This window comes from Bombus impatiens, unplaced genomic scaffold (genome assembly GCF_000188095.3).
Source record: "Bombus impatiens unplaced genomic scaffold, BIMP_2.2 scf_0704, whole genome shotgun sequence".
Classification (NCBI taxonomy): domain Eukaryota; kingdom Metazoa; phylum Arthropoda; class Insecta; order Hymenoptera; family Apidae; genus Bombus; species Bombus impatiens.
This window is the reverse complement of record NT_177123.1, coordinates 3,705-18,038: the sequence shown is the minus strand read 5'-3', so window position 1 is coordinate 18,038 and position 14,334 is coordinate 3,705. Positions and strand designations below refer to the sequence as shown.

General features: G+C 37.9%; 1 protein-coding gene across 1 annotated transcript; it reads right to left on the bottom strand.

The window, feature by feature from the left end:
- Positions 1-10,214: 10,214 nt before the first annotated feature.
- On the bottom strand, positions 10,215-12,109 carry LOC117152135 (mucin-7-like). The gene is made up of 2 exons (XM_033322871.1): positions 11,660-12,109; positions 10,215-11,589 (listed from the first exon to the last, which is right to left on the bottom strand). The coding sequence occupies exons 1-2, from the start codon at positions 12,107-12,109 to the stop codon at positions 10,876-10,878; spliced, it is 1,164 nt and encodes a 387-aa protein (XP_033178762.1). The 3' UTR covers positions 10,215-10,875.
- Positions 12,110-14,334: the final 2,225 nt, after the last annotated feature.

The window sequence follows — 14,334 nt, the reverse complement described above, 5'->3', positions numbered from 1 at the left end:
GAATAGGATCTGCGTGTGGCAAGCTACGGGACAGAAACCGTTGGAATGTTTACTGCCACGTGCCGCTACAAATCTTTCTTTTAAGGAGAGCTATAGGATTACTCAATGCCTTTGTTAGATGGAGAGTTCGTCCCGTTGACCGCGGCCACGTTCGGCGACTAATTGTCGCCTTGAGCCCAAGCTCACTGTCACAAGTCTCGAACAAATACAATTGGTTAGAATGACGGCAAATCGTTTAATTACAACTGTAGATTTTAATTACAATGTTTTTATGGATTTTCCCGAGGTTTCAGAGGGAAGGCACCGGTGTCCTCTTATCTCCGACATATATATAGTATAAAAATCCTGTACGCAGCTTATAAATTCGAATTAGCTCCGAGACGTGAAATCTCCTAGAGATCAGTGAGAATCAGAAAGAATTAACGACGACCGTGTATAAGAATTTATAAGAATGTATAAGAAACGTAAACGCAAGCTTCTATGTACGTTTTAAGAACCTTTGAAGCAAGCAAAGATTTGTTACAAGAATTATTGCGATATTGAGCTCTCTGCGAATTATCTTCTTACACAGAATAAGAGATAGAGATTTAAAATTTACTAGCATTCCCGAGTTTTCAGCCTTCAGCTTAGTATTCAAGAAAGTATCTGTTCCTTGAGAGTTTGCGGATCGAGCTTTCTGGCTACCAGGAAAATCGGCCCAAATGTTTGCTTGGACGTTTGACAGCTGCCAACATAAATAAAGGACCAGAAGTGCGTCTTTTTAATTTATTTTCCCTGAAAGCTAGAAATTCAGAAACTTTTCCAGAAATCAAAAGAGTTCTCTAGATAAATGTTCTTCGCGATATAGTAAAAATTCTTTTACCATCGACATTCTCGTTATCCAGGATCCACCATAAGCTTCGATGAAGCTTTTCCAATGCTTATTCAGATTCTCAATTTGTACTTTTATAGCATCTTAACACTTAGCCAACTACGTGCGCCACAGCAAGTTGTACATTTCCAACGCACTGGGGCAAGCTAACCTATACGCTTTCCACCGCGCATTTTTCCAAGTATCGACGACTAATATTTACTACATAAAAACCAAACAAGTCCAAAAATTATTTAAGTGGTTAATTATGTTTTGCAATAATGATTTCATTTAATGATTTCACATGTTGTTTATACAAAATATCAAATTAAAAGTATAAAAAAATATAGATAAAATTAAAAACATTAAAGATGACTAAAGATAAATAACGCGACTTGAGTGTGAAATTAAAAATTCATAATGCATTTTAATATTTTTTTACAGTGTGGTATCGTCCAATTATAACTTTATTTAGTCATAACTGATAATGTAAATTTTTAATTAATTTTAACATTGCTAGATTGGTATACTTTATTATATACTGTACTTTATAAACGCAAAAAGAGTGGTGCAATTAATTGGGAACAATTTCAGCTAAACGATAATTGATAATAACAACAACAACAAAAAGAAAACGCATTGCTAAAGTCAAAAAGGGAAATTTCCTCATTCGGTCACGCACCGATGTTCTTCACAAAGGGGTGATCTCCCTCTCAGTTGGTCTTAGTGTCAAATCATTTCAACTAATTTTTCCTTTTTAAAATGTCTTCGGACTTCCACACATAAAAGAAAGAAAGAGGATGATCTCCCTTTTTTGAGAGAAAAGAGCAGATGTGCGTTAGGGGCGACCAGAGATTTGGACGAGGGAAAATCCTTTCAAACAAAAAGGGAGGATGGTAAGTTGCAGCACAATAAGAAGAGACTCAGAAGTTCGGGCGATTGTGACACCAATCACATCTCAACCTACATCAGTGATAAGACATCGACCGCCGACCTTCGCACACTTTTGAACACATCACCACCTTATCATCGTAGCATACATCAAGGTTGTGACGCACCTTAGTCCACATCAGAAATAGGATATCGGCCCCAGACCTTCGGACACTTTTCCACATCATAACCTACACCTTTCTCAACGCGAGAATTGATTGTAATTTTAACAAATAAATAAAAAAAAAAAATAACCTACACCTAGCCCCTCAACATCCTAAAACCAAAATGTATATAAACCGAGACTTCACCCAGCTCGGGCAGTTCTTGTTCTTCTTCTAGTTGCTGTACTCTTACAACCCCTTTTCCCTGGTTCGGTATTATTTTGTAAGTGTCAACATTTATAATAAAGTTTTATAAAGGAAAATTAGTAGTTGGGTTACGACTCAGCCTTCTTACTACAATCCAAGTACCAACTTTACGTGACACGATCCGGGCCAAAATTACTTCATAATCCGCTACTCAGGGGCTAACCCAGTACAAGCCAGAGGAGAGGCTTTACTAACACAATCCTAACCTACCTTTTCCAGTTGCGTATCCCGACCAATTTTCATTACAAACATAGGTATACGTTCACTTTTGTGTGTACTGTATATATCATTTTTTATATAGGATGGTTGGTAACTGGCGGTACAAACGGAAAGGGGGTGATTCTACGCGAAAAATGAAGTCGAAAATATACAATAAAAAATTTTTTTTTAATTTTTTTTTTTAATTTTTCCATCGAGACAACAATCTACAGTGAGATCCGTTATAACGAGACGTGACAAAGAGCACGCGTACCGAGTGAAAATTCAAAGTTGATTTTCTCGAAAACAAAGCCTCAAACGAAAAATTTTTATTCTATATTTTCGACTTCTTTTTTCGCATAGAATCATCCCCTTTGCTCTTGTAGCGCCAGTTACCAACCACCCTGCATATTGTAACAATTATAAAACTGAACTTGTGATTTCGATCGTATCGTGTATAACCTATTGATAGTTACGGCTGTAAGTCATCAATTAAAAAAGCATCTTATGTTGTATATTTTATATATTTTTGCATATATTACATATGTTTTTTGTATATAGCCAAATAAGCATGGTAAAATTGAATACCGTACATAGCATTCGATAGGTCGCTCAAAGAAAGTCCTTTCTTCTGTAGCGTAGTATTAACCCACTACCTTTCTTACTAAACATACGTTACAGGATTAAGCGCAATTTACAATTTGTACTTCACGTTGAGAATTATGGATCTTAGTCCCCGAAATAAATGTATAGGAACATTCACACTACACGTAGAAATGATATTAAAATAGTTTCATATTTTTTAAATATGTGATGTACAAGATATTCGTAGATGCGTCTCAGCGCTCCTTTTGTGTCGCAATCTTTTCAACCATCGTGCGTACAGAACAATTGCATCCTTCTGTTTTACGAGACGCTGCGCATGCACATACTGGCACACACACGCGGCTAATTCGGTGTAGCACACAGAATTATATCTCAATACTTCGTTTCTTTTATTCTGTTTAATGAAAAATTATAAAATAATTATAAAAAGGATATTCTGTTCAACAATGTACATTGTCCTATATGTCTGTCAATTTCCTCAGAAATTTTAGTATTTTTCTTTTATGCATATATAAATACCTGAAAATTCGCGATCTATATATATGTCGGAGAAGAGTCAGGAACAGGGTTGTGGGCGTTTGATAGACCTCACTTGGAGTTGGCCATCGTTGTGTGATAACGAAGACGCGGCCTGATGCTACGAGTAGGCGAGTGCCGCCACATCTTTATCTCTATCGTCAGTCCGTCGGATTTGAAGTATGCCGGTCGTGACGTTAGCGACGTTGGTCCTAGGTCCGGTAACGAATCCGCGGTCAACGGGAGGAGAGATAGACTGACACTGACTCGAACGTGTACTACTCGCGGATCAAGCGGTGTTGGTCCCTTCGTCGATGAGATCTCCCGAAGGAATGAATGTTCGTTCCAACGTCACCATCGAGACAACTTCTGGTAGTGTATCTAGATACGCCAGCTCCTCCGATCGGCGTCGCTGTCGATTGGTCGATTTGGGACAAAAGCTGCCTGTCCGTTTGCAAAAATCTTAATTGCGGAAAACTCAGGTTCTATAGCGGGTCTCCGGGCTGGCTGGGCTTGTGCTGTGTACGTGCCTCCACATCTGATATTCATTGTCCGAAGGGACCTCTATGGGTGTTTCTTTTAATGAGGGTCATACTGTAACTCTGTGCCTTTGTTGGACGGAACGCCCGTCCAGTTGACTGCGGCTACGTTCGGCGACTGGTGGTCGCCTTAAGCCCAAGTTTATTATCGCAAATCGGAAACAAGTACAATTGGGCATGATGATGGCAAATTGTTTAATTACGACTGTAAACTTTAATTGCAATTTTACGGATTTTCCCGAAGTTCCAGAGGGACGGCTCCGGCGTCCTTTCGTCTCCGACATATAAAATAAAATTTCGTTCAAAATTATGTAGGGCTGCAATAGTTCCGACAATTCACTTAAAGATTACCTAAGGCAGTCACGTATCATTTATAGTATACGTACATATAGCAGTATACATATACGTACACGTATACATATACGTACTTTAGTTTCTATGGGCTGCGCAATCCTATATCTTTACTAAATCTTCGGTAATTCTAAAGACCCATAAATTTTCATCGTTGTTAACATCATCATTGTTCATCGTTGATACTGAATAGAAATTGTACGAAATATTGTTCCAGGAAAGAATATCCTTTGTTCTATGATAATACAAAATTTTAACTTTGATAATGTTCATTTGTGGGAACAATAAGAAACCTATTCATTGAAATCTGGATATTGGGACTGTTACAATACTTTATATGTCATAATTTCCATAAGTAACATACAGAGCAGTACACAGAAAACAAGAAATTATTTAGAGAATTTAAAAGCTTTTTTTCTAAAAGCTTTTGTGTTTATTTATTTATAGAATACAATTTTATACAAATTATAATTGTAGTGCGACTTTTACCTGCAAATACTTACACACGAACCTCCAATATGTGAAAAGTGTAATGTGTCAATTACCGTCAAGTAAGCACGTGAAAATCATTATTCTGGGAGAAGAACAATTAATTTATCAAACACGAACGAAAATGTAACAAGTCTCATTCAATTTCTAGTAAAATTAAATATTTTTAATGATTTAGCAAATCCTTTTAAACGTTTTATTACGGGTAATTATACATCGCCAAAACTTTCGGTTAGTCGGTAACCAGATATGTCAAGATACCTATCACTGTTTTCTACGACGACCGTGGTAGCACTATTTCGCAGGTAATTGAAGACACAAAGCCGAATCCTTTCTCTATCACCATCAGCAAATATTCCTCCCTCTATCATGCGCCCAAATAGCTGAAACCAATCAGAATTATATATACACTTGCATTACACTGTACTTTCTATCAATTAGAAATAGTTTATTTTCTCTTCCAATGCACATCCACTTCGTAAAAGAAATTCTAGCCAATATAATTAACATCTCTAAACTCTAATATTATTTTATAGATATAGTATTCTGTTACACTGCTATCATTTGTTACATTAACAAATGATTAATTTCATTAACGCATGATCTTTTCATACTGTAAGGTACGAGAACACACGACATTTCATAAACATTATTCGGCTGAAATTATGCGTACATAACAAAAGCTGTACCAAAGATATAATTTTAGAAATTGATAATGACCTTCGATGTTGAAGCATCATTAACTTCGGCACTCTATAAAAAGGGAAACAAGGAAAAGCTCGGGATGGTAGTCGATGGTAGTTGACGGCCGTCGATGATAGTCGCTTAGTTAGTTAGTCAGACAGATAGCCACGGTTAATTCGTATCGAGTCTGTATCGAGTCTGTATCAACTCTGTATCGACTCTGTATCGACTCTGTATCGAAACAGTAGCAGTTTAGTTCAGTAAACTCTGTATCGACTCTGTATCGACTCTGTATCGACTCTGTATCGACTCTGTATCGACTCTGTATCGACTCTGTATCGACTCTGTATCGAAACAGTAGCAGTTTAGTTCAGTAAGCATCAGATCTGTATCATGATCGCTTGAATTCGACGTGCATCACGTTACGACGACGATATAGAAGTAAACACTTTTAAAGTTAAACATCGGAGTACTAACATCTAACATGTCCTCCTCCTCGATGCTGTTCTCTACGCAAGCACATTGAAATGAAGTTTTTAATAATTAAATTATAATTTTTCTTGAAGATATGATGCATATACTTTAACTTTAACAATTTACTTTAATAATTAATAATATAATTCAGTGTGATATATGTTACGACCGTTCGCGGAGAGACGCGGTCGCGAGAGAAACGCGTCAGCGAGAGGCGTAAATTCTCGCTACGATTCGGTTAATCGACGCCGCGAAATAGTCGTTCCCCTGTTTCGGTTAAGATAACAGAGGTGGTTAAATGAATATGACACAGTATAGTAAGTTATATTTCACCGTTTATTCTAACAACTTCGTTTATTCTAACAACTTATAACGAAGACAGTTACGCTGGTGCGTATGTACGAGATGAGTGAGTGTCTGATCTACGGGTGTGTATACCCGGTTGAAGGATGTTGACCGTTCGAAGGATGTAAAAACAGTGATGTTCGGAGACGATGCTGTTGTCACGACCGGCATACTTCAAATCCGACGGACTGCCGATAGAGATAAAGATGTGGCGGCACTCGGCGACAATGTATATCGCTAAAGTGCCTAATGAACCATCAACATCCCAACAGTCCTTCCATCGAAGGTTCTAGAAGAAAGAGCACGTGGCAACGATCGCGGATGCCTAGCAAATGCGTGGAAGGTGGGGATGTTGAGGGATGACAAAAGAAAGTAATCGAATCCGATCAAAAGTAAAATCATAAGAGTCAGTCTTGGAAAGTCACGCCTAGAGTTCGAAAGTAGATTGTAAAGTGTATTGATGTTAGAAAAAAAATAAAGTTTTCTTTTTTTATTTTTTACCTCAAATTCCTTTTTTTACTTTATTATTTTACGTGACACTGTGGCGAAGGAAAGCTAAGGATGGGTCTTGCGCACGGGACCATCGGATTTGTTGGTGACGATTTTAGTGAAGAGAGTGAGGGAAATAGGCTTCGTCGTTAATTGGTTAAACGAAGGGTCTTAACCGCCCTCGAGAGAAAGTGGTTCGTGGGAGGAAAGTTGCATCACACGTGAGAAAAACTAACTTTCCCTTGTCAAGCTGTAGTAGACTTTAGAAATGCTTCGGAAACAGACGTTTGTTCCTCGACCTAGGAAATTCCTGAGATTTATGGAAGGTACTTGAGACTATTGAGGGTACGCAGTGAGTATCCGAAGACATCTGGTTGCCATCTTGCCCGCGGTGTGTGGCCTGGGCTATATATAATATATACAATATATTTTAAAGCACGGTACGGCACATAAATCCACGTCATAATTTTCATACTCATAGCACGATAGTGTTTTTCAAATTGCTCTTCGTTTTCTATTTTGTAGGGACATTTTGAGGTTGGAGATTCTAAAAGATTATAGGGAAACGGATCGTCATGTTAAAAAGAGCATCTAGTAATGGTATGTTTATATTAACGAAAATCAACAATTGATATTTGACACTGGCGTTTCAAAAACGAAGATAAGAACGTTGTGGGGGCAAAAGAAGTGTGAAACAAGACAAATGAAGATCATTTACTTCAAACGGTGAGCGAATGAGTCAATAGAGAGTCGCTATAGTGGCATAGTAGTGATATAAGATGACATCCACGAAAGCCACTATAGTGGCACCTAAGAGGTTAATTTTCAATATTTCGAGATCATTGATCCTTATGGCCGCTTCTATCGACACGCTTACCAAACTACATTAGTTATATTAAAACTTATTCAAATACTATTGTTGGAAATAAAATTTATACATAATAGACAAATATTATTCATAGTATAATTCGAAATTTTAACAAATATCTTGTAATCCTGTGCTTGTACTTTCTAGCATAAATTACCTAATATAATCATTACGCTTTTGTTCACTGCTTCGTAACGCGCAGTATCACTATAATGTACGCTATTAATTTTAGTTGCAAAATCATTAATCAAGAATGATATTGCATTTCCTGTATCGAGAACTGCTACTGTTTCGCTTATACCGAGTCGTATTTTTGCAAACAACTTTGTGAACGATTTCGTATCTGTTACGCCACGAGGCTTACCACAGACTGTATTTTCTAACCGTCGCTCGCGGTCCTACAACGTCGCAGGCAGACCGTCTTATCTGCCCGTCGGATCATATACAATGTATCGACGAGAGCATAGTTGTCGCCAAGCAGCGAGCTCTAGAAACGTCGATTTTTGACCGTTACGTTTTTCACACAAGAAGAGGCATACGTGATCATAGGCGCGAGCGGTGGCGTGACCCGAGCACAGTGGGGGTCGTCTTCCAAATGAGACAAAGGAATAATCGAAGGGCGATCAGTTCCTTCTGACGAGTCAAACGTGACACTTCGACAAATCTGACGAGCAAACGAATTTATCTAGAGATATCACAAAGTCGAGTCAAATTTCTGTAATATATTCATCATATTATTGTAAAATATATTATTCTATGTTAACTTGTTAATACAGTGTTACATTCATTAAACCAACTCTGTTATCTTAACCGAAACAGGCGAACGACTATTTCGCGGCGTCGATTAACCGAATCGTAGCGAGAATTTACGCCTCTCGCTGACGCGTTTTCCTCGCGACCGCGTCTCTCCGCGAACGGTCGTAACAGTATCCTTTATGGACATTTAATCAAATTCACATATAATATAAGTAATAAATTGTAAAACGACGCTTGTCGTATTTCTTAATGTTTAGTAACTTAGCGTTGGCGCTGTAAAAAAACGAATTTATCTTAGAACCAATTAATTCTAGGACAACGTTCTGTTTTAAATTACGTGGAAGTATTCCTCAAATCGATAGAAACAAGTTTCATTACGGTTGGATGTAAAGTGTGAAAATTACTGTGTGTTACAACTGAGCAAAGACCATTATCGCTGCATTTTAGCCAAGCGTTTGCATGAAAAGATTTTGTTACATTTGCATGTCAAAATATAGGTTCTCCAGATGGCGTACAAGCACGGAGGATAAACTGAGACAAGCTCGTACATTTTTATTATTATTCTATTCTTTGTGTAATAATAAAGTTGTGTAAAAAAGTGGAATTGTTACTGAGTTTACTCTATCATCTGATAATAAACGGAAAGATTTTTTTTTCTTTTTTTTTTTTTTTTTATTTTTTTGTTGAAATTACAATCAATTCTCGCGTTGAGAATTTTCAGTAATTTTTCTGGCGTGGTGCAGTGACATGGCTGTTTATTTACATAAACGGAAAGATAGCAAAGAAATCTCGTTCGTAGCAGGAGCCTACTTTGAAGGTAATGAAACGTAAGTAAATTTGTATTTTATTAAATATATTATTAAGGTGAAATCTAAAAAAAAAAGAATATTCCATAAAAGTCTTGTTATTTAGTTAATTGCATTTTAGGGGCTCCGTACAAACTCGAACCAAACGAGGTAGGCGACCACCTAACCTAGCGCGCCACTTACAATAGGAACAAGCACTAAGTATCACGGCCGGTTTGCATGTGTCCCTAACCGACTTGTCTAAAAGAGCTATTCAAGTGGTTGAATCGCTTCGTTGACTGGACGAATAGATGGACTAGACCTGAGCGTCTATAAGCCGGCTTATCTATGTCTAGACCAGGTAGATTTACTTTATTACAATAATAGTGATTGGAAGAAAAAGGGAGAAGCTAATTCTGTTTTTCTACTTGAGCAGAAAATCAATAAATTTGGATTTACTCCAGCAAACCTTTTCGTTTGACAAATTACATTACGAACTACATTATTTGCCACTTGTCTCTACTACTGGAACTTACTCTTATATACTGGACTAGATTTCGATGTTCACACAGGGCAACTTCTTAAATTCTTTGTTACTTACCTGCTGTACTGGCCGTGTCTGACCCAGCCTGCAGAAACTTGGTGGAAACATATGTAGTTTTAAAAATTCGCGCTTTACGTACAGACATATTATGATAGAGATTATTGGAAGTTGGTCGATAAACTAAATTTGATTAACAGCCTTTTCGAATTTTGCGCGTATGTGACGAGTGTCTTGTAGGTAATATAAAATGATTTTATACAAAAATTAACTTAAAAAACATTATATTTTAATAATCTGTATGTATATCTTATATTTTTAAACATATTTTTTAATATTTTTTCTGTATTTTTTTATGATAATTTATAAAACATCTGCCAAGATGTATTGAAATAAGTATCGCAATAATAAGTTGTTTCATGTCTTTCTCCTGCTTTATTTCGGAAAGAACATACCTTATAATACTTTTTTGTTCCTGTTACAACTACATGGAGCTTTCCATTTAACTGAATTTCGTCACAATTAACAGTTGACGTCGAAGATCGATCTCGGGATCAACTGGAATCAGGAGAGACTCGTATCGTTGTTCCTTGGAGTAACAACCTTGTTTTGGTTTGTTAAGTTTAAAGATAAACAAACTTCCCTTCTTAGGAGAAGGGGCCGCTATATAGTGACGTTTGGATCCAGTTGATTAAAATTTATAGCTCCTGGCGTTTGTAGTCATCGTGGTTCACTGTGTCAATGTTTATTTGGTGATGGATTGTTCTTAAGTTGATATTATCGCTGCGTTATGTGCTTCAGCAACCGCTGGTTCCGCATCAAACGGACTGTCCTGCTTGGACTCTGGTTTCAGGAGAACAGTTGCGCTCTGAATTGACCAGCATTAGGCTTAGTTTGTTCCTTGGAGGTGTCACCATGCTGGCACTGTGCAAGGAATGCGCTGCTTCGTCCTTCGTGGCGAGTTCGCCGTTGGGAGGGTCAGGTGGAATGGCTCGACTGCTCTGTAGTGTTCCAAATATCTCCGTAGTCCGATAGCTTGTTCATAGCCCTCCAGCAGGCCTTCGATAATGCGACTCCAAGATATCAGAACCTTGCAAGTTCGTTCTCGGTCTCATCTTTGTTTCGGCTTAACGCGGAGATTCTGATTCGGGCCAATTGCAGATATGATCCATCTCGGAGGCGGCGGCGGTGGTGTTTCACATTCTGTTCCGGATAATGATTCTCCGATACGATATTCTTGATCTGGAACGCTTTGTGACGCTTTGTAACAGATCGAAGATGTTTAGTGGCGTTGGTTAAGGTTATGCTCAGATAATGACGATGCGAATGTGGTTGCCGTTGAAGGGGGTGTTGGAGGGGGTGTTGGAGGGGGTGTCGAAGAGGATGTCGGAGAAGTTTTCGAAGGGGGTGTCGAAGAGGGGTCGAAGAAGGACTCGAGGGAGTCGAGGAGGGAGTCGAAGAGGGGGTCGAAGTGTGTGTCAAAGAGAGCGTCGGCGAGGTTGTCGAAGGAGGAGTCGAGGAGGGAGTCGATAAGGGAGTTGATGAGGGAGTCGAAGAGGGAGGCGAAGGAGGTGTCGAAGGAGGTGTCGGAAGAGGTGTCGGAGGTGTCGAAGGAGGTGTTGGTGATGTCCAAGAATGTGTCGGCGAGGGAGCCCAAGGATGTGTCGGAGATGGTGTCCGAGAATGTGTTGAGGAAGGTGTCGAAGAAGGCGTCCAAGAATGTGTCGAAGAAGGTGTCCAAGGATGTGTCGAAGAGGGTGTCGAAGGATGTGTCGAAGAGGGTGTCCAAGGATGCAACTATTTTATCGATTTTTATGGCTTTTAATAACAAATTCTTTTGTGAACAACGCATTCGCAAAGCATGTACTTCTGTTATGAACTCTTCCACTCCAACTTCATCGTCACCGAATAAAGTTAGTATATCTCTTATTGCATCTTCCGTTGATAACATAATCTGGTGTTGTGGTTCGTTGTAGTATTGGTCTCCGCCATTGCTATCGCTTTTAGGATCAAATGTCGTTTGGGATGTGCTCGCTGCAGGTATACCATCCTTTTTTCCCGATTTCACGGTTTTCTTTGTGGTCTCCGTGACAGATTTAGAATTTTTGGTCTTAATTATTTTTTTACTTGTAAGAACTGGATTTATTTCGCCAATTGCTTGTTTTCCCAGTTTGATTTCTTTAGCGAGGCGTTCGTTCTTTTCTCTTGCTTGTTGTGTTAATATTCGGATCTGTTCTTGAATTTTGGTATGTTTCTGTATCGCTTGTAGTACTTGCCGTAGATCAGAGTTGATATCTTTAGATGGTAAGTCACACATTTTTTTTCTTTTCTTATTTTTTTTTTTTTTCTCGAAAATTGCTACTTAGTCCGAATTTTGGTTGGCAAAAGAATCAAGCTTTACCTTGATGTTTCTGTATCGCTTGTAGTACTTGCCGTAGACTAATGTTGATATCTTTATATGATAAGTCATACATTTTTTTTCTTTTCTTATTTTTTTTTCCCCGAAAATTGCTACTTAGTCTGAGTTTTGGTTGGCAAAAGAATCAAGCTTTACCTTGATATCCGTAGAAATGGAACTTCCGTAGAATATCCGTTAACTTCAGATTGCGAGTTTATCGTTGATGATGACACGTAATCCAAGTTAAGTCCGTTTCACGTAGGTAGAATGTCTTGTTTTCCTAACGAGCACTTATCACTATTGCTTAACTTGATATTTAATTTCACTTTTATATTTTGATATGCTTTTACTCACAAAAATGATTAAATGCAATATTACAATGAAGTAGCGAAGTTACAAAGTATCAGAACAGTTCAAGTCACGCGCAACGATCTACCCAAGACTAGTTTAGTGGTCGAATGCTCGTAGTTTTTATATGAGCGGAGCTTGAAAAAGTTGAGAGGCGAGGAGAGGACCCTGAGTGACCTACGTGATGGGGAAAGTTTGGTTTTGGCCATGTGCCCAAAGGCCAGGTTAAATTCTAACGGTTCATTGTCACTAGCGTGGAATGGTATGGATTTATGTATAGTCCATGTGACATGGACACTCGGTTGTTCTTTGTACAATTGTCAACGTGGACGAGCGAAAGCAAAACCACGCAAATTCTGCATTTCCGATAATATACAAGACTGCTTTGAATTCGTTCGATCGATTCCTAACAATATCTATAAACAGTGAACTTAAGGCCCCATTCACAATTACATACACTAGATTGTAAGAAATATTTGTTGTATATGTATGTAGCGGCACATGAGTCATAGGACGATTCGAATCGAGAGTGACTTGTGTTATTGTTTTGCCTAGGAGTATTAACACCGTTTCGATGTATGAGATTTAAAAGTAAACAAACTCCGGACAAAACCAAACTCCAGACAAAATAATATGGCCGCTACGTGCAATCATCAACCGGAATCGAATTCAAACTTCTCCTCTGATCAATATAAATAGGCGAGTATGCGCTCTAGAACATTCATTAACCAGTATCACTATGGCGAGTAGCATTGAGCAAACGACGATTACAACGTAATATACTTTTTTTTTTTTAAATATTTACTAAAATTACAATCAATTCTCGCGTTGAGAATTTTCAGTAATTTTTCTGGCGTGGCGCACTAACATGGCTAATTATTTATAAATAGTTATTACTTACTATAGATAAGTATAATGCGTAATATACTAACTCTGTATTTTGTACTTTTTTTTTATTTGGTAGACTATTTACAATCAATTCTCGTTGAGAATTATAAGTAAATTCTTTTGGCGTGGTACTGTAACTTGGATTATAATAATTTATAATATGTTTGATTCTAGTTGGATCTAATGGTATTCTGTACTTAGAGCGATTTTTAATATATCTGACTATCACGAGTATTCACTCGTCTCGTCATTAAATAAATCAACACGTTTGACATCCGCCTCAGCTCATTTGAAAGCCATTTGCATAAATTGGAACCGCCGACTTTGCACAAATCGCTTGTTATTGTTTTAGTAGGGCTGACTTCTTAGAGTAGTCAGTAGAGAAAATGTCGTCCATGTATATTTATTCTAGATCCCACAAAGGACATAACCTAACAAACACGATGATGGTACCCCGCTGGGGGTAGCCACCCAATGTTATATTAGTATACCGCTATAATATTTTACCAAATGTCCTACTGGACAAATTGTAAAATTTGAATAATAAATAACAAATAAAAAAATGTATATTTATTTCTCTAGAATTGCTGCTCTTAGAGAAAACATTGTTTTCGTCTGCAGTTAACTCTTTTGTATATTGCAGCGGGAGACTATAACTCAAAGCACACACTATGGGGATCAAGAATCACCACACCTCGAGGCAGAACCTTGGGAAAATACATTAGAAATAATAACCTCAATACGTTATCCACAGGAAGAGGGACATACTGGCCGACAGACCTGAACAAAATATCTGACCTGCTAGACTTTGCAGTTACAAAGGGACTAAACGGAAATTTTTTTTTTTTATTTATTTGTTGAAATTACAATCAATTCTCGCGTTGAGAATTTTCAGTAATTTTTCTGGC

What these genes read in the sequence shown, in the direction of transcription:
- LOC117152135 (XM_033322871.1), bottom strand. Translation starts at nt 12,109, where the DNA reads ATGTGTGACTTACCATCTAAAGATATCAACTCTGATCTACGGCAAGTA. An exon ending in TGGAAGAGTTCATAACAGAA is followed by an intron (nt 11,590 to 11,659) that starts GTACATGCTTTG and finishes TCGATAAAATAG; the next exon opens with TTGCATCCTTGGACACCCTC.